At 46.6% G+C, this 18968-nt stretch overlaps 1 protein-coding gene across 1 annotated transcript; it reads right to left on the bottom strand.

Annotated features, from left to right (window-relative positions):
• Positions 1 to 2537: 2537 nt before the first annotated feature.
• Positions 2538 to 18003, bottom strand: LOC122946683 (cysteine-rich hydrophobic domain-containing protein 2-like). The gene is made up of 6 exons (XM_044306447.1): positions 17820 to 18003; positions 10016 to 10070; positions 5823 to 5978; positions 5557 to 5613; positions 5157 to 5216; positions 2538 to 2904 (listed from the first exon to the last, which is right to left on the bottom strand). Exons 1-6 carry the CDS (start codon positions 17993 to 17995, stop codon positions 2854 to 2856), a joined length of 555 nt encoding a protein of 184 aa, XP_044162382.1. The 5' UTR covers positions 17996 to 18003; the 3' UTR covers positions 2538 to 2853.
• Positions 18004 to 18968: the final 965 nt, after the last annotated feature.

Genomic DNA, 18968 nt, shown 5'->3' with positions numbered 1-18968 from the left:
ATACCTGTTGGGTAGAAAAATTATCTTATTTTTTGGGATGCCCAGAAAAATCCCTTAAGCATTCAGACATCTCCAATATAACAACCAAAGTGCGGGGAGAACTTTTATTTTTGCTTGTTCCATTTAGGCCCCACTCCCAATTCATGAGGATTAAGGTGCCTAAATCCTTATCAAATCTTCTAACATTTTGCATCCAACTAGGGCTGAAACATGAGTAAATTGACATAAAAAAAATCCTCAACGCAAATGGGCAGCCATGTGAGGGAGGATGTGGTGCAGTCCTGGAATACACAGAGGCTCATAGGGGCGGCACTGCGTACGGAGCTCTTGGCAGGTCTGTGTGTAGGGGAGCTTCAGAATGCAGGCATATCTGGCACAATTACAGGTCCTTACAGTACAGATCTGGTGCTGATGTGGTGTATATCAGTCAGGGTGTCATGGGGAGCATTCCTGTGATGGGAGGGGGCACTTGGCATATTCTGGGGTATTTGACTATGGCAGCTGCATGGGGGTCTGGCGGTGCGGGGGGGGGGGGGACACTGATTCTTATCAGATTAATCGCTTAAATCGGTAGAGTACTTGATTACTAAAATAATACGATAGCTGCGGCCCTACATCCAGTTCATTCTAGTTGCAGATTCCATATGGGATTAATCCTCGTTTGGATCTGCCATCACATCGGCACCAGAAATCTGAGTGTCAGTCTTGGATTTCTGTTGTGGAATCTTTTACAAATGCACTGGATTTGTCATGAGCAAAACCACGTACGTGTCAGTATATTCTTATGGTATATTCCAATCATTTAAGGCCGCCTGCACTCGTGTGGTTTTATGTGCTACATATCCGCAATTTCTAACATCGTTTTTTGGCGTGGCAGATGTCACCCTTCATTGGAAATGGAATCCACAGCTAAACCCACAAACACAACTAACATTCTGCGATTTTAGAATTCCGCACGGCAGGTCAATTCCCGCACAGAAAACTGCAAAGTGTGCATGAGATTTGTGTAATCTCATACACTTCGTTGGTACTGTACTACACTGCGTTTTTTTTCTGCACGGAAAAAGCACATGTATTTTGTAACGTGAGCAGGTGGCCTAAATGGGGGTTGGAGAAACGCTTAAAAACAATACCAATCACGTTTACAAAAGGCATTTTCAGTCACAGAAACATTTTGTCACACGGGAGCATACCCTCAGTGTCCCCAACACAAACACAGTTTGTAGGGTGCCAAAGGTGTACTCATTTACAGGGCATAGAAAAAGTCTGTCCACTACATACACTGTTTAAGGTACTTTCACACTTGCGGCAGAGGATTCCGGCAGGCAGTTCAGTCGCTGGAACGGCCCGCTGGATCCAGCAATACGGACACAAACTGATGGCAGTTATCAGACGGATCAGGATCCTGATCCGTATGACAAATGAATTGAAATGCCGGATCAGTCTCTCCGGTGTCATCCAGAAAAACAGATCCGACATTTACTTTTTCACATTTTTTTTGGTCTGAGCATGCGCAGACCGCAATGCCGGATCAGTTTTGCTGGAACACTTGGGGCCGTCATTAATGCATTTTAATGGGAAAAATGCCAAGTGTTCTGGAATTTTGGACGGAGATAAAACTGCAGCATGCTGGGGTATTATCTCCGTCCTGAAAAGTCAAAGACTGAACTGATGCATCCTGAACGGATTGCTCTCCATTCAGAATGCATAGGGATAAAACTGATTAGTTCTTTTCCGATATGGAGCCCCTAGGACGGAACTCAATGCCGGAAAAGAATAACGCTAGTGTGAAAGTGCCCTTAGAAGTGCAAGTCAGAGTGCCCCTCACTCCCCTACATCCAACTGATATGGCTTTATCACAAAGGGACTGTTAGATCTGCAGACGAGAGACCAGCAGCACAAAGCAATGCAAGACATGGTTCAGTTCAACCTAAACGCGAGAAATGGTTCATACAATCAAGCGAGCCTGCATGTATTTGTAGAACTGATGCAGAATCATTGGCAACATAGTAACAGCTATATTACATTCTGTAAACATAAGTATAATACTTGCAGTTCTGAAAAAGGCAATATATACAGTTTTTGGTTAAATAATCTGTTGCGGCTTGCAGTATATATTTATATATGTATATTTAAATTTGACGCATTGACACATCAAATCACGTAGAATATAAGAAATGATCGCTTCTATAGATAGATCCGTCCCCAAAAATACATAAAAGTCTAACCCTTTAGACCAGAAAGGATATTGAAAATTGAAGGACTTGTAGTCAGTGTGAAGCTGCTGCATGACCAGCTGGGACAGGCGGAGAGACAGGCGTCACCTCTGCACGACAGGCAACGGACTGACACCGGGAGCTAGGTAAGCACTAGTAAATCAAAGACGTAGGAACAGTAAGGCAACAAGCTAGATTTAAAGCAGCACTAATGTACACCCCTACCTTCACTACATATAGGGATGTGTATAAACATATATACATACTATGTAAACACACACACACACACATATATATATATATATATATATATATATATATATATGCCACCCCCGTGGCTGCAGTGACGCACGCCGCTTGACACGTTTTCACCACACGGGGTAAAATGAAGTGCAAAACAGAAAGCTTCCCTTAAACATAAAAAAATAAGTGTGCAAATTTTGTTCTTTTCTACACAGAATAAAAAATACCACTCTGTTAGGTTACCATACAGCGATACAAAAGACCTCCTGCTGTGTTTTTCTAAACACACCACGTGTACAGTAGACCTTTCCTTCCCAAAACCATCTAAAAAGGCACTAAGGGTAGGAATGACAGGTAACAAAAACATGAAATGAACTGGGGGGGCAGTCTGTCTTCAGTCCGGTCGAAAGATAGGATACTTTGGTAAGAATTCTATTAGTATGACCTGGAAAAGAAATAGATAAAAAGAGCATTAACAAATAGCGCACGCTACATGCGGGTATCACCCCTACTTATGCTGACAGCGGTGAAATCGTTGGCCACAGCAGGTGGGCGAGATTTGTAAAATATTCACTTAGTCTCTAGTGACCATAGATCATTTTCTAAGGAGAAATCCTGAAAAGTTCTGCAACCTAGCAGCTTACCGCACCAGCCTACATAAGAGGAAAGCTGGCCATAGTTTTCTACGCAGATTCTCGTCACTGTGATAGAATCTAATGTCTATGGAGAACCGAAAGAGGATGGGTGGACTCTGATAACATTGCAGAGTTGGGGCAATTGTTGCTCTTCCAAATATTCTCAGATTCTGTCTGAAATGCTTGAGGAACCTTCCAGGCACAGCATCCCATCATTCCCGGCTATGCGTCTGAGGCTGGAAGCTGAAACACTACTAAAAGTGACCATTGCTGTATTTGGGCAACCCTTAACCACTTAGTGACCAGCCTGTTTTGGGCCTTAACAACCAAGCAATTTATTTCATTTTTTACATCATCGCATTGCAAAAGCTATAACTTTTTAATCAATGTAGCTGTATGAAAGCATTTTTATTTTTTTGCGGGACAAGTTGTAATCTTTAATGGCGTCATTGTGGTGTACAAATAACTTAATGTTTATAAACTTTCTGGGCGGGTGTGGAAAAAAATTGCAATACTGCCACTATACATTATATTCAGTAGCATTATTTTTTTTTCATAAATAACACTAACTTTAGTCTCTGGGTCAGTACGATTACAGCGATACCAAATACATAAAGGTTTTTTTTCGACAACTTTTGCACAATAAAATCCCCCTTTTTTTTAAATAAAGTTTTTTTTACATTTTTCTTTCTACGGAGCTGTGAGAGGCCTCGATTTTATTTTGGGGCTCAGTATAAATATGTGATAATTGTGTAGCCTGGGTCATGGCGATACCAAGTATGTGGGGGGGTGGGGGGTTATTTTTGCAACTTTTGAAAACTTTGTTCAATGTAAAAGGTTGTCTTTCGACTTCAATTTTTATTAATAAAACTTTTTTTTTTTTTTTTTTTTAACCATTCACTTGTCCCACAAGGATACTTTAACAGGCAGTCTTGATTGCTTCTATAACACCCTGTACTGATTATGCAGTGCAGAGTATTATACTTTCAGCAAGCTGATGGGAATACATGCAGGCAGGCCTTGGAGCTTCATTCAGCGAACACACTGGACCCCACAATCTCATTAGCAGGGTGCCTAGGGGAGACAGAGGGAGCTCGCTCCGTCTAAACCACTTTGATGCCTTGGTTACAACTGAGCAGGAGCTCGGCTCTCATGGGAGGCCTGTGCAGCACTTCTACCAGGCCACTGGTATTGCTGGTCACTAAGGGGTTTTCAGGACTGTTTTGTCTAATTCTCCCTGCTCCCCATTGCTCCATTCAGGATATATGCACTTCCAGCCCCTGCCAGCGAACTTCCGTGAGGATAGGGGTCAGGCCTTGTTCACATTTCCATTTTTCACTGACATGTGCTGTCTGCATTTTCTGCAGACAACACACGTACCCATTCATTTAAATGTGCCTGTTCACATTTCAGTATTTTTTTTTACTGACCGTGGGCTATAAAAAAAATATATATATAAATCACGGTACATGCACTACTTTTATTCATGATGTGGACCAAGTACGGATCCTTCACAGATGAAACATACGCTTTTTTTCCACGGACGTGACACGGAAATGTGAATGAGGCCTCATGTGCGTTTACTTTTTTTGGACATTTGGCGTTTTGACATCTCCTTCTCGACAGGGAAAAAATACCAGAAAAAGCATGGTTCCCAAAGTGGTCTAGAAAAAAAGATTTAATTGCTTCCAAGAAAAGCCATAAAACCTGTATGCAGTATAGAAAAAAGGTCAGTTGTTTCTATGGTGTGTTTTATGGTGTCTTTAGTGAGCCAAAAACCCCAGAGCACGTGTGTGTAAAGTGGCCCTTAGACACTTCAACTCATCTAAGCTAGAAAGGGATGCGGTTTACGACACTCTGGTATAACGTCAGCCAACTAATAGGCGGTATAAACTTAAACCAATTTAATCATCCAGATACCGTAAATCTGGTGTATTTTTAGGCTGCCTAGTCTTAAGTGTACATTGTCTAAAAATTAGGATTAGTCAAGCTGCCCCATGTATTTTTTTTTGGACGGAATTAAGGTTTTAAATTTATTTCTACCGCATAATAGGATACTTACATATTCCATCATGTTGTTTGATTCACATTTCCTTCTGCTCAGTTTCCAGTGCAAGCCAAGCTAAGAAGAAACAAATCTTACTATCAGACACTGCGCCTTGTTCGGGTTCACATCACATTTTATGCCTCAGCTTGACGTATGCGTTAAAGGAGAAAAAAAAAAAAAAAAAAAAAAAAAAAAAAAAAAAAAAGAGGACACAAAAACGAAGCACACAATGTTCTTGTATCCTGCAGTATGGTAAAAAAAATTATATATATATTTTTACAATTGAACTCTATAGTGAAAGGTTGCCACTGTATGGCATCAGTCTGAGGCATCTGTTTAACGTATACATTAAAAGGATGGGAAAAATGAGATGTGAAGCCAGCCTTACCAGTTACATTTTATATCGATCACTTACCTTGTGATATAATCTGTTATTCTCCCAGTCCAATAGCTTGTGAATGGATCTTCTTGTCTAGCAAAACATGGCGACAAACAAAAGATTATAAGAAAGAGAAAAATCAACTGGTGTGTTAGTGTGTGCATTTAGAAATCTGCGATCATCTCTACAGCAATTATCAGGATATAAATTGCACGGCCCAATTCCACCTCTTCAGCTGAATGGTGCGGAACAATTGTAAGGTCACCCGCCTCTATGAAAGCGCTCCCAGTGCAATTACTTACCCTTTTGTTCAGGCATATAACCGGCCACAAACTTAAGCCTAGTGTACAACAGCAGCAAATACAGCCACATAGCAGCCACTTCACATTGAGAGGGAGATTCTTCCTCAAGCATGTATTCACACGTCCGATACTGATTTTAAACTCTTCAGGGGCAACCTGCAGACACACAGCACAAGATTTGGTAGCATGACAATTATTTAAAACAAAACAAAACACACAGCGGCCCATGTTAAATCACTTTGGCTTTGATTGCAGCTCCCTCTTCACTCCTATAACACAAGCGCTGTTCCACTGCACAACGGATATGAAAGGTGCCCAACCTCAATGACTAAGGCCTCATGCACACAACAGTATGTATTTTGCGGTCCACAAATCCGTTCGTGTTGCATCAACATTTTTTGCAGACCCGTTAAATTCAATTGGTCTGCCTTTTGTGGACATATGAAGAAAGCACACGGATCATCCCTATGCTTTCTGCGTTTATATGTCCTGAAAATGTATACCACCGACGTCAAAGAGTCTGCAAAAATATGTTGGAGTTTCCCCAGGAAAGCCCAGCGTTTAACCAGGCAAGTTTGTGCAGCACATTGTGCCATTTTGCTCAAAAATTTACTGAATCTGAGACCGGGCCCCTTACAAAGCCCGAAAGTAGGTATGTATTAACCGTTTGAGGGGTTGGCCACTTTGATCACTTAACATATTGTCTTTAGAAGATCTACACCGATATCACGATTTGTAAGGTCCCCAACTATGCCTGTTGAGGTCAAAATTCATCAGTGTCTTGGTCTCAACATGACCACTGATGGAGGCGTATGTGGCCACACTCATCCATCAGAAGCCGCCATTGGCCAACATTGCACTGTGATTCACTGCCTGTGGCTGAAGAATGGGTCTGGTCACACGCATCCAACAGCAAACATGTTGGGACTGAAGAGTCACAGAAATGTGGACTAAGCAGGAGGATACCGGGACCACGTTTGGTGTACATCATTTCTAAAAATTACGTTCAAGGATTTGTACCGTGTGTCACTGTGAAAATAGCAAGATGCGACTAAGGCTACTTTCACACTGGCGTTTTGGTTTCAGTTTGCAAGATCCGTTCAGGATCAGTTTTTCCCCTAATGCATTCTGAATGTTACAGATAGTACAAACGTCTGCATCCGTTCAGAACGGATCTATTTGTATTATTTGAACGGATCCGTCTGTACAGATCCATGACTGATCTGCACCAAACGCGAGTCTGAAAGTAGCCTAAGCTTCGGGCCCAAGCCGCCAGGCTTAGGGGGAACGGCCAAGCAGGCCAGTATGCCGGATTTGAACCTAGGACCCCAGTGCTAACCAGTGAGCTTGTCCTGCTATGCTATTTGAAGTTCCTTAAACAACGGAGCACTGGTCCAATCGGTCATTCCCGTAAGCCTGGTGAGATCGGACAATCCATCCTTTAGTGATCACAGAAATCAGATGTGGATGACATTTATTACATGACAGCAGTGTACAATGATATTTCTGCAACAATTAAAGAAAATGACACAAAAAACTTATCACATTATTTCAAAATGTCACGTGGCCACCACCTAGGCAATAATTACACAGATGTCGAGAAGTTTCAAAGCCTGCTCCTTCCAGTGCAATGGGTTCTCACAGGTCTAAATAATGGACTTGGAGACAAAGGTGTAATAAAGAAGCTTCACCCCCCTTGCTTGGGAACTGGATCTACGGGGAGCCGAGCTACTCAAATAAAACAGTAGGGTTAGAAAAAAAATCCAAGGTCTGGTAAAAGAGTCGTGGGGGCGACTGCTTGCTAGGTCATGTTTCTAGTTTTTTTTTTTTTGTTCATCTGTTTAAAGTAGAAGATAAGGGTTTTTATTCTGGTTGTACTGGTCTCCAATGAAAAGCAGCATTATTTCCTCCAGGCATCTTCTTTTTTTAAACATTGTTAAAAGGGGGCCATAATATTTTATGACAGGATACAGCCAAGGCAGCAAACAGAGGAAAACTAAGCAAAACCCAGCAGGCTCAGTCTGGCCTCAGAAAGCCAAGAGTGGCTATTATGGCCCTATCAATCACCTGCATCTCAGTGGACAACACCAGGGGAACTTTTTATGACTTCTGAACTGCCGGCGGAGTCGTACAATGTGCGATTGTGGAGAGTATTACAACAGGAAACTGCTGCGTCTTCCCCTTAGGCCCAAGAACTCACTTTAGTGACACCTGAACTACGGACAGGCCATGACACCAAGCATTTTCAGGGAGGCTCCGCTTTCTCCCTCCATCGGAGATATATACCTCTGACAGAAGTCGGTGACGTTTTTTGGATAGGAGGGTTACAATGGCATACGTCACATCCTCCGCTGCATGTTTATATATTTATAAAAATATAAATATCAAACACAAACCAGGATTTGTTCGGTGCCCAGTTGGCCAGGAAAGCACAGTAAACTATAAAGTCCAAGAAAAAAGTATTCTGATGAATGCCAAAAACACCCCCAGATGAATGGGGCTCTATGGATACGTTCACGTCAAACATAATGAGATAAGAACCAGCCTGGATATAAAAGGCACTGAGGTGCAAATAGCTTATTACAAAGCAAATGAGCTGGTGTGATCTTCCCAAACCCGGAGCAATGTAAACCTAGCCTAAAAAAAGTGGCAGTATAAAGCCTCACAATACATCTGTAACATGGTGCCCATAACCTGCTATAACTAAAGCCTGTATTAGACGTTCCTTCCCAGCAATCGCCTGCTCATTAGTGGAGGAGACCGCTGTTATTACATGTATGGTGACAAGCGATCTCCAGTGCCATCACTTGTCCCCATTCTGACCATTGTTTGCCGGCAGCAGATCGTGATCAGACAGCACCATCTGCCACCAGCAAACAGGGGTTTTTAAACCGGTTGAAACTTTGGGACTGCACGATAAGCGTTTGCTCATTCATCAGGTAATCGGCATTAGACTGCCAGATGTGGCAGACTAGCTGCCCGTCTTAGGGTACTTTCACACTGGCGTTTTGGCTTTTCGTTTGCTAGATCCGTTCAGGGCTCTCACAAGCGGTCCAAAACCGATTCGTTTGCATTCTGAATGGAAAAGGATCCGCTCAGAATGCATCAGTTTGCCTCCGTTCCGCTTTGGAGACGGACACCAAAACACTTTTGTTGTCCGTCTGATGAAACCGAGCTAAACGGATCCATCATGGCACACAATGTAAGTCAATGGGGACGGATACGTTTTCTGACAATAGAAAACGGATCTGTCCCCCATTGACTTTTAATGGAGTTTAATACGGATCTGTCTTCTCCATGTTAAAGATAATACAAATGGATCCGTTCTGAATGGATGCAGACTGTTGTATTATCTGAATGGATCCGTCCATTGCAGGAGGGAGCTGCTGTGATTTCCATCAGCTTGTCCAGCTTATAACAGCGCTATGCCTCTTCAGCACAACATATCCCGATACGCGGCTCTAAACCTGGGGAATCTCTTTACCGGTCAGAGCTTCGGCCCTCGCTTTTTTTTATTTTGCCGTGTCATGCCCTTGGCATAACACAGTATGGCATCTAGAGAGCAAGCACTTTTGTAGATGACTCCTCGTACACAGCTCTGCAATGAGAGACATGGTCCACATGAAAAAAGGTTATCCTGCAGATGTCATCATAATATGCCATATCAGGACTGGTCTCCATCCAGAGTAGCAGGCACATATTCATCGGGTGATCTGCTGCACCTTTACGTTAAGTTCACCATCAGAATTGCGTGCAGATTTGCATGCACCGTATGAAATTGTCATGTACACGATGCAGATTTTTTCAGCGTGGCTTTTGACCGGCAGTGCAGTTTTAAAAATCCGAAGCATGTTAAATTCTTTTTCTGACTGGATTTCATGCAGAATTTCTCCAGTCACTTCAATGGGAAGAGTAAAATCCACATGCGGAAAATCTGCACCAATTGATGCGGATTGTCAGCACGGATTCTCCACACGTAAATCCTGATGGTGTGCATTTACTATTAGATGGCAAATTTCGGGAACAGGCGGTCGTTTGTTCCCAATAATCCGCCCGATTATTGCACCGTGTACATCCACGGTCAGGAAGAGGAGATGCTGAAACGCTTTCTTCTTGTGCAATATACCGTGGGGCTGCCCCATTCAAAAGTGAAATCATCCCAATAATATAACCATTCGTATGACCATGCCTACCTTGCCGGTTAAGACAGAAGGGAACTCTGCATCAAACTTGTTGCTTAATCCAAATCTACAGGAAGAAGAAAGACAATTTTTCACCAGTTAAACCTTATCCACGGTTTTTATCTAAGACTGAATCTGTTACACATATGAAGTGCATTGCAAGTGTCCGTTGACTATTTCCAAAAGCAACCAGCAGAATTATGAATACAGCTCTGGGCTATAATAAAGCAGGCAGTAACCGAAGACCAGTACAAATAAGGGAATATATTTATGTACCTTAAAGGGGTTGTCTACTTTCAAAGAATCCAGGCTGAATGGGCTAAAGAGGGCTTTTGATGTGAATGTGAGCAGCGCTGCAGTAAAGAGCACTGTCCACTACAATGTTGATCCAGCACCAATTTCTGGTAATGGAGCTACACCCGAACAGATGGTCAGCGGAGCTACGGGGAGGATAAGCTAGTGATGTCCTATCCTGAGGATAGCCCAATCCCTTTAGGCCTCTTGCACACGAACCTATCTTCTTTCCGTGCCCATTCCGGTTTTTTTTTTAGGACCGTATACAAAACCATTAATTTCAACGGGTCCGCAAAAAAAAAAAAAAAAAAAAAAAAAAAAAAAAAAAAAAAAAAAAACGGAAGGTACATTCCGTTTCATTATTTCCGTTCCACAAAAAAATAGAACACGTCCTATTATTTTCCGCATTGCGGAAAAAAATAAGACTGTTCCATTAGGGGCCAGCTGTTCCGTTCCGCAAAATACAGAATGCACACGGACGTCATCCGTATTTTTTGCGGATAGCAAAATACATTCGGTCATATGCAAGAAGCCTTAAGGACAGATACTACTGCCTTTAAAAACTGTATAAAGAAAACCTGCACCCTAAGTTTTCTGGTAATTCCTGAATATTTTCACAATCATCCACTTAAAGGCTCAATGAGGTCAATAATAATGGCCTATCCTCGGGATACGTCATTAAAAGGGTTGTCTCACTTCAGCAACGGGCATTTATTATGTAGAGGAAGTTACTACAAGCCACTTATGTATTATGATTGTTTATATTGCTTCCTTTGCTGGCTGGATTCATTTTTCCATTACACTATACACTCTCCATGATTACGACCACTCTGCAATCCATCACTGGTGGTCATGCTTTCACACTATAGGAAAAAGCACCAGCCTATTTTGTGGCCGGGACCGCGGTAGTGCACATAGGCTAGTGATTTTTTTCGATAGTGTGCAAGCACGACTGATCACTGATAGATTGCAGGGTGGTCGTAACCATGGAAACAAGAAGTGTATAATGTGATGGAAAAATTAATCCAGCCAGCAATGGAAGCAATATGGAGAATAACAATACATTAGTAAGTGGATTGTATTAACCTTCTCCACATGGTAACGACTGTTTGCTGAAGTGAGACAACCCCTTTAATATCTTATCGGTAGAGGTCTGACACCAAACTGCTGCGGCCTCTTCCTCGGCCAGGGATGTCACGTTCTTTAGCTGGACGGCCCATCTGCAGCTCAGTCTGATTCATCTGAAAGGGACAGGGCACAACCATTGTACAGAGAGAGTCTCAAGACACCCTTTTATTACAGAAGCGGAAGGGAAAGTGAAACATGTGAATACCCCAGCAAGTAATGAGTGAGGGAGCCTATCTTCTAGGCTATGTCTAGAACATGCTGGATGTATTGGAACATGGCCGCCATATTGGATCAAGGGCAGAGGTCACGCTACATTTTTTAATTTCTGGAAGAGTAAAGATACTCCTCTTACTATTTTTGAGGAGTACGAAAGTTACAGTAATTCAAATAGTTAATACGAAGGCCTACATAACATTAAGGGGTTGCTATTCATGCAGGGAATCCATTACTAGTATCTAGAACTGCCTTCCATGCAGAAATAGCACATTTAGACAATTTTGAATTTAACTGAGGACACCGTGGCTCCGAGGGGGTCGGCACCACTGAGGACACCGTGGCTCCGAGGGGGTCGGCACCACTGAGGACACCGTGGCTCCGAGGGGGTCGGCACCGTGGCTCCGAGGGGGTCGGCACCGTGGCTCCGAGGGGGTCGGCACCGTGGCTCCGAGGGGGTCGGCACCGTGGCTCCGAGGGGGTCGGCACCGTGGCTCCGAGGGGGTCGGCACCACTGAGGGCACCGTGGCTCCGAGGGGGTCGGCACCACTGAGGGCACCGTGGCTCCGAGGGGGTCGGCACCACTGAGGGCACCGTGGCTCCGAGGGGGTCGGCACCACTGAGGGCACCGTGGCTCCGAGGGGGTCGGCACCACTGAGGGCACCGTGGCTCCGAGGGGGTCGGCACCACTGAGGGCACCGTGGCTCCGAGGGGGTCGGCACCACTGAGGGCACCGTGGCTCCGAGGGGGTCGGCACCACTGAGGGCACCGTGGCTCCGAGGGGGTCGGCACCACTGAGGGCACCGTGGCTCCGAGGGGGTCGGCACCACTGAGGACACCGTGGCTCCGAGGGGGTCGGCACCACTGAGGGCACCGTGGCTCCGAGGGGGTCGGCACCACTGAGGACACCGTGGCTCCGAGGGGGTCGGCACCACTGAGGACACCGTGGCTCCGAGGGGTCGGCACCACTGAGGACACCGTGGCTCCGAGGGGGTCGGCACCACTGAGGACACCGTGGCTCCGAGGGGGTCGGCACCACTGAGGACACCGTGGCTCCGAGGGGGTCGGCACCACTGAGGACACCGTGGCTCCGAGGTGGTCGCACCACTGAGGACACCGTGGCTCCGAGGGGGTCGGCACCACTGAGGACACCGTGGCTCCGAGGGGGTCGGCACCACTGAGGACACCGTGGCTCCGAGGGGGTCGGCACCACTGAGGACACCGTGGCTCCGAGGGGGTCGGCACCACTGAGGACACCGTGGCTCCGAGGGGGTCGGCACCACTGAGGACACCGTGGCTCCGAGGGGGTCGGCACCACTGAGGACACCGTGGCTCCGAGGGGGTCGGCACCACTGAGGACACCGTGGCTCCGAGGGGGTCGGCACCACTGAGGACACCGTGGCTCCGAGGGGGTCGGCACCACTGAGGACACCGTGGCTCCGAGGGGGTCGGCACCACTGAGGACACCGTGGCTCCGAGGGGGTCGGCACCACTGAGGACACCGTGGCTCCGAGGGGGTCGGCACCACTGAGGACACCGTGGCTCCGAGGGGGTCGGCACCACTGAGGAGCTTCATCGTCGCCAGTGGGCATGTGCCGAGCCCAGTGACGTCCGATGCTCACTCTTCCCTCAGTCTCCAGCAAATCGCACTGGCGCAGCCCTCAGTGGGTACTGCGTCTGCGCGAGACTTCGCTCGGCCGTCAGGGAGGGGGAGGAGAGGGATGAGACGCTGTGGGCGGTTAGGGACTCAGGAGGAAGGCGTTTAGGGCACTGCAGGGGGGCGTTACCGGGCACACAAAGTGGAACATAACGCCCCTCTGGGCACCTTCAGGATTAATTAGCATAATTATAAAAGTCGTTTTTCAGCAAAACTACTGGACGGATTACAGTATAGAACAGCAAAACCGATTCAAGGTAATCTGTGGAGCATGACTGGTTTAAAATCTGAATTTGTGTTATGAGAGGTGACAGAATCCCTTTAATCTTGCTATAAAGGGGAGTTTGTCTTCCATGACCCATTGCCCTATCTCATGCCACAATTGCCACCACCGCTGTGGTTATTGGATTACACAGGTCTGTCCGTTATGGAGGTCTCCTGTTGGCATGTCCAGCGCCTCTTTTCTCACTTCAGAGCGGCGAGCCATAAGCTCCGACAGCCCGCTCAAACTGACCAATAACAAAGCTCCTCACTGTAAGGAGCCTTGTTATTAGTTGTTTCAGGCAGCAGAAGCATCGCTGCGCTGCCCTTGCTGTTCACAGCGCTGATGAATGGCAGGGAAAAGTCTAAGGCGTATCGGTACGCCTTAGACTTTTTCCAGGGAGTACATTGGCCTGAACAGGCATCTATGACACTTGTACAGGAGTTATTGCTACCTCTTTTTTCCAATAGGAAGAGGGTCATTTAGCATATGAAAGCGACCAGGATTTTCTCAGAAATCGATTGCCTCAATCAGATTTGCAATATCACTTGTGTTTCAAAAATGATCAACAAAGAAATTTCAAAACTTCTAAATTCTGTGTTCAGCACCAGGGACAACACATTGAACAGGTCCAACAGCTGTGCGTCACAGGGAACGTTCCTGGATATAACTTTCTGGGTTGATAACTTTTGAACCACAAGCGATATTGCAAATGTTATTGTGGCAATTAATTTCTGAGAAAACTCTGGTCTTCCTTGATGTGCTACATGACCCCCTTCCCATTGCAAAAATTTTCCCCTATCCAATATGGTGGCTCTCAAGATTAGGCTATGTTTCGGACAAAACCTGAAAGATAAGACCTCTCACCCATTACTTGCTGGGATATACAGATATTTAATTTTCCCTTTCGTTTCCGAAATAAAAGGGTTAATTTTGACTTACCCTGTACAATCAGATAAATCTACAAAAGACAGTGGTGCAAACGCAACAAAAACAGCCACAAAAAGTAATGAATATATCCTTTATTAAATACTACTAAAAATGATATCATCTTTTGAAGGGTTATCTGATTTTCTTGGGTGTGCCCCTTTATAAGGCTCAGTCATTCTTACCCTGTACATTGTACAGCACTGTGCTTGGTAAGCTGTCACCGAAGTGTTGCAGCCTCTTCACAGAGCTGACAGGGGAGGGTGCTGGGTGTCGGACGGACCCCTGCTGATCAGATATTTTGAGGATAGGCCATCAATATCGAACTCCAGCAACAGTCAGCAGTTTTGACCATACAAAACTGCTGACAGCACTGGGTAGGAGATAGCAGTACAAATATACTTTTTTTTTTAAATAACTTTTATCAGGTGTAGTGAGAATATGAAGTTTTATTCTGACAGATTCTGCTCCAGCAAATGCCAAGTTAAATAAATACTTTCACAAGGACGGTAAGTAAAAAATGAAGTCAAATTAACCCCGTTTCTCCCCTGTTACTTCCACCACCGTGCTCTAGTCCTCCCCGGCAGAATTTGTTCTTCTGACTGCAGTGGCGACGTCCCTTACATACCACGTGTGGTGACATATGTACGGAACAACTGCTGCAGCCAGGAGGATGACGTCAGTGAGGCAGGAGCAGAGCACAAAGCAAGGAAGGAAAATGGTAGGTATTTCTCACATTTACCGCTCCTGTGAAAGTATTCATCTAATATGGGACAACCCTTTTAAAAGGAGTTCTCCGGTAATAATGACATTTTATTAAGTGCCAGCAGCCTGACCCACTAAGCTAAGGAATCATACCTGCTCTCCGCCATTCTGGTCCACCACTCTGACTCCGGTGTCTCACAGCAGCAGTCACTGCTGAAGCCAGTCATTGGCTGCAGAGGAGCATGTGACCATCCCCATGCTGTGCCAGAAGTACACATGGAGGGGACCGGCACATGCAGACACCGGAGCGGCAGGCAAGTATGAATTCTTAGCTTAGGTGGGCCAGCGGCTGGCACTCAGGAAAACGTCGTTGTCACCGGAGAACCGCTATAATAAAAGTGCATATTCTGAGTAAATGTGGTTTTGTCCTACTCTGTCCAGCCCCTTGTTCAGCGGCAGTCCTGACAAAGCACCTTCACAGGAGAATCTGGCCACAAACATTCACTGGGCCCCCATAGATTGGTGATACAGGGTCACATGGGGCACAAATATATGTAGTGACTCCTATACAGGTGAGGTCAAATGGGATACCCTATACAGGTCACATAGGGCATGGGTACAGGGGTGCCTCATGTAAAGGTCAGGTCACACGGGGTACAGGTATAGGGGTGCCTCATGTAAAGGTCAGGTCGGGTATAGGGGTGCCTCATGTAAAGGTCAGGTATAGGGGTGCCTCATGTAAAGGTCAGGTCACACGGGGTACAGGTATAGGGGTGCCTCATGTAAAGGTCAGGTCGGGTATAGGGGTGCCTCATGTAAAGGTCAGGTATAGGGGTGCCTCATGTAAAGGTCAGGTCACGTGGGGTACAGGTATAGGGGGCCTCATGTAAAGGTCAGGTCGGGTATAGGGGTGCCTCATGTAAAGGTCAGGTCGGGTATAGGGGTGCCTCATGTAAAGGTCAGGTCGGGTATAGGGGTGCCTCATGTAAAGGTCAGGTCGGGTATAGGGGTGCCTCATGTAAAGGTCAGGTCGGGTATAGGGGTGCCTCATGTAAAGGTCAGGTCGGGTATAGGGGTGCCTCATGTAAAGGTCAGGTCGGGTATAGGGGTGCCTCATGTAAAGGTCAGGTCGGGTATAGGGGTGCCTCATGTAAAGGTCAGGTCGGGTATAGGGGTGCCTCATGTAAAGGTCAGGTCGGGTATAGGGTTGCCTCAGGTAAAGGTCAGGTCGGGTATAGGGGTGCCTCATGTAAAGGTCAGGTCGGGTATAGGGGTGCCTCATGTAAAGGTCAGGTCGGGTATAGGGGTGCCTCATGTAAAGGTCAGGTCGGGTATAGGGGTGCCTCATGTAAAGGTCAGGTCGGGTATAGGGGTGCCTCATGTAAAGGTCAGGTCGGGTATAGGGGTGCCTCATGTAAAGGTCAGGTCGGGTATAGGGGGTGCCTCATGTAAAGGTCAGGTATAGGGGTGCCTCATGTAAAGGTCAGGTATAGGGGTGCCTCATGTAAAGGTCAGGTCGGGTATAGGGGTGCCTCATGTAAAGGTCAGGTCGGGTATAGGGGTGCCTCATGTAAAGGTCAGGTCGGGTATAGGGGTGCCTCATGTAAAGGTCAGGTCGGGTATAGGGGTGCCTCATGTAAAGGTCAGGTCGGGTATAGGGGTGCCTCATGTAAAGGTCAGGTCGGGTATAGGGGTGCCTCATGTAAAGGTCAGGTCGGGTATAGGGGTGCCTCATGTAAAGGTCAGGTCGGGTATAGGGGTGCCTCATGTAAAGGTCAGGTCGGGTATAGGGGTGCCTCATGTAAAGGTCAGGTCACGTGGGGTACAGGTATAGGGGGCCTCATATAAAGGTCAGGTCGGGTATAGGGGTGCCTCATGTAAAGGTCAGGTCGGGTATAGGGGTGCCTCATGTAAAGGTCAGGTCACGTGGGGTACAGGTATAAGGGGCCTCATGTAAAGGTCAGGTCACGTGGGGTACAGGTATAGGGGGCCTCATGTAAAGGTCAGGTCACGTGGGGTACAGGTATAGGGGGCCTCATGTAAAGGTCAGGTCGGGTATAGGGGTGCCTCATGTAAAGGTCAGGTCGGGTATAGGGGTGCCTCATGTAAAGGTCAGGTCACGTGGGGTACAGGTATAAGGGGCCTCATGTAAAGGTCAGGTCACATGGGGTACAGGTATAGGGGGCCTCATGTAAAGGTCAGGTCACGTGGGGTACAGGTATAAGGGGCCTCATGTAAAGGTCAGGTCACGTGGGGTACAGGTATAGGGTGCCTCATATAAAGGTCAGGTCACGTGGGGTACAGGTATAAGGGGCCTCATGTAAAGGTCAGGTCACGTGGGGTACAGGTATAAGGGGCCTCATGTAAAGGTCAGGTCACGTGGGGTACAGGTATAGGGTGCCTCATATAAAGGTCAGGTCACGTGGGGTACAGGTATAAGGGGCCTCATATAAAGGTCAGGTCACGTGGGGTACAGGACCAGCATGGTTATGACGGCGGTTCTCCCCCAGAGCGCCACTGTTCTCACACAGAAGAACGCCGGCGGTACCGTCACTCCGCAGACAAGTGCCTCCACACGGGCCTGCTCCGCAGACTGCCCCCACAAATCTGTAACTCCCCCCGTCTCTTACACGGTAATGTGTCCGGCTCCCCTCACCGCCACCGGATCCGGTGCGTATCTAAGCAAGTGCTCTTCGTCCACCACTCGGCCGGAGCCCGTTTCCCGGTCGTCGCCATCCTCCTCCTCTTCCTCATCTAACTCGTATATGGTATCAAAGTCCGCCATGTTGGGTAGCAAGACGCTCATGACGTCACCACAACACGGGGTTCGGAGTGCGGGGGTGTCACGTGACAGTGGGCGGGGCTGGCCCTAAGGAAAGACAAGGCGGCCAACGTAGGACGAGTCTGGGCTGTCAAGGCAGCGTTCAGATGGAGCGAACTTGCGGGAAGATGGAGCCGGATTTTGGTTTTAAAAAAAAAAGTTTATGTTTTCAGACACTGTAAAGTTTTTGTGAATTTTCATTTTGCAGCATCCAAACGATGTCACTTTAAGACCAGCCAACCATACAAGTATTCCCACCTCAGACGTCTCGCTAGAAAGGTGTTCTCCGGGAATTAAGAAAATGAAAATACTTAAATATTACTTTATTATAAATATATTCTCAAATACCTTTCATTATTTATAATGGCTCGGTTTGTTCGGAGAGCAATCATCAGGGGAAACAAAATGGCCGCTGTCCCATTAGTTCACACAAAACCTGTCCTAATCACACATGAGGACAAGTTACTTTACAACACTGAGGTAAAGCGCTGCCTCATCCTCCTCTCTACTTGTCAGGGGTCATGATCCTGAATACAGCTGATAAGAACTTTAGCTGAATCTCTGGGGAATTTAGTTAACCTCTTAAGGACATAGGGCGTACCTGTACCCCCTATGTATTTCCGATCACCACCTGCTTGGATCATTGAGAAGCCACCCACGGACAATGCACCGGGGGGGGGGGGGGGTCCTGTGAACCCCCCGTGTAGGCGATCGCAGCAAACCGCAGGTTAATTCAGACCTGCAGTTTGCTGCGTTTCCAAGTTATTTGACCCAATAACCCGGAACAGGATGGTGATCGGTACACCACCGATCACCATCTTGAGAGGTGATGTGACATCACCTCTCAAGATGGTGATCGGTGGTGTACCGATCACCATCCTGTTCCGGGTTATTGGGTCAAATAACTTGGAAACGCAGCAAACTGCAGGTCTGAATTAACCTGCGGTTTGCTGCGATC

Source organism: Bufo gargarizans, chromosome 9 (assembly GCF_014858855.1).
Source record: "Bufo gargarizans isolate SCDJY-AF-19 chromosome 9, ASM1485885v1, whole genome shotgun sequence".
In the NCBI taxonomy this organism is placed as follows: domain Eukaryota; kingdom Metazoa; phylum Chordata; class Amphibia; order Anura; family Bufonidae; genus Bufo; species Bufo gargarizans.
The sequence above is the reverse complement of the archived record's forward strand: the minus strand, read 5'-3'. Positions and strand labels throughout refer to the sequence as shown.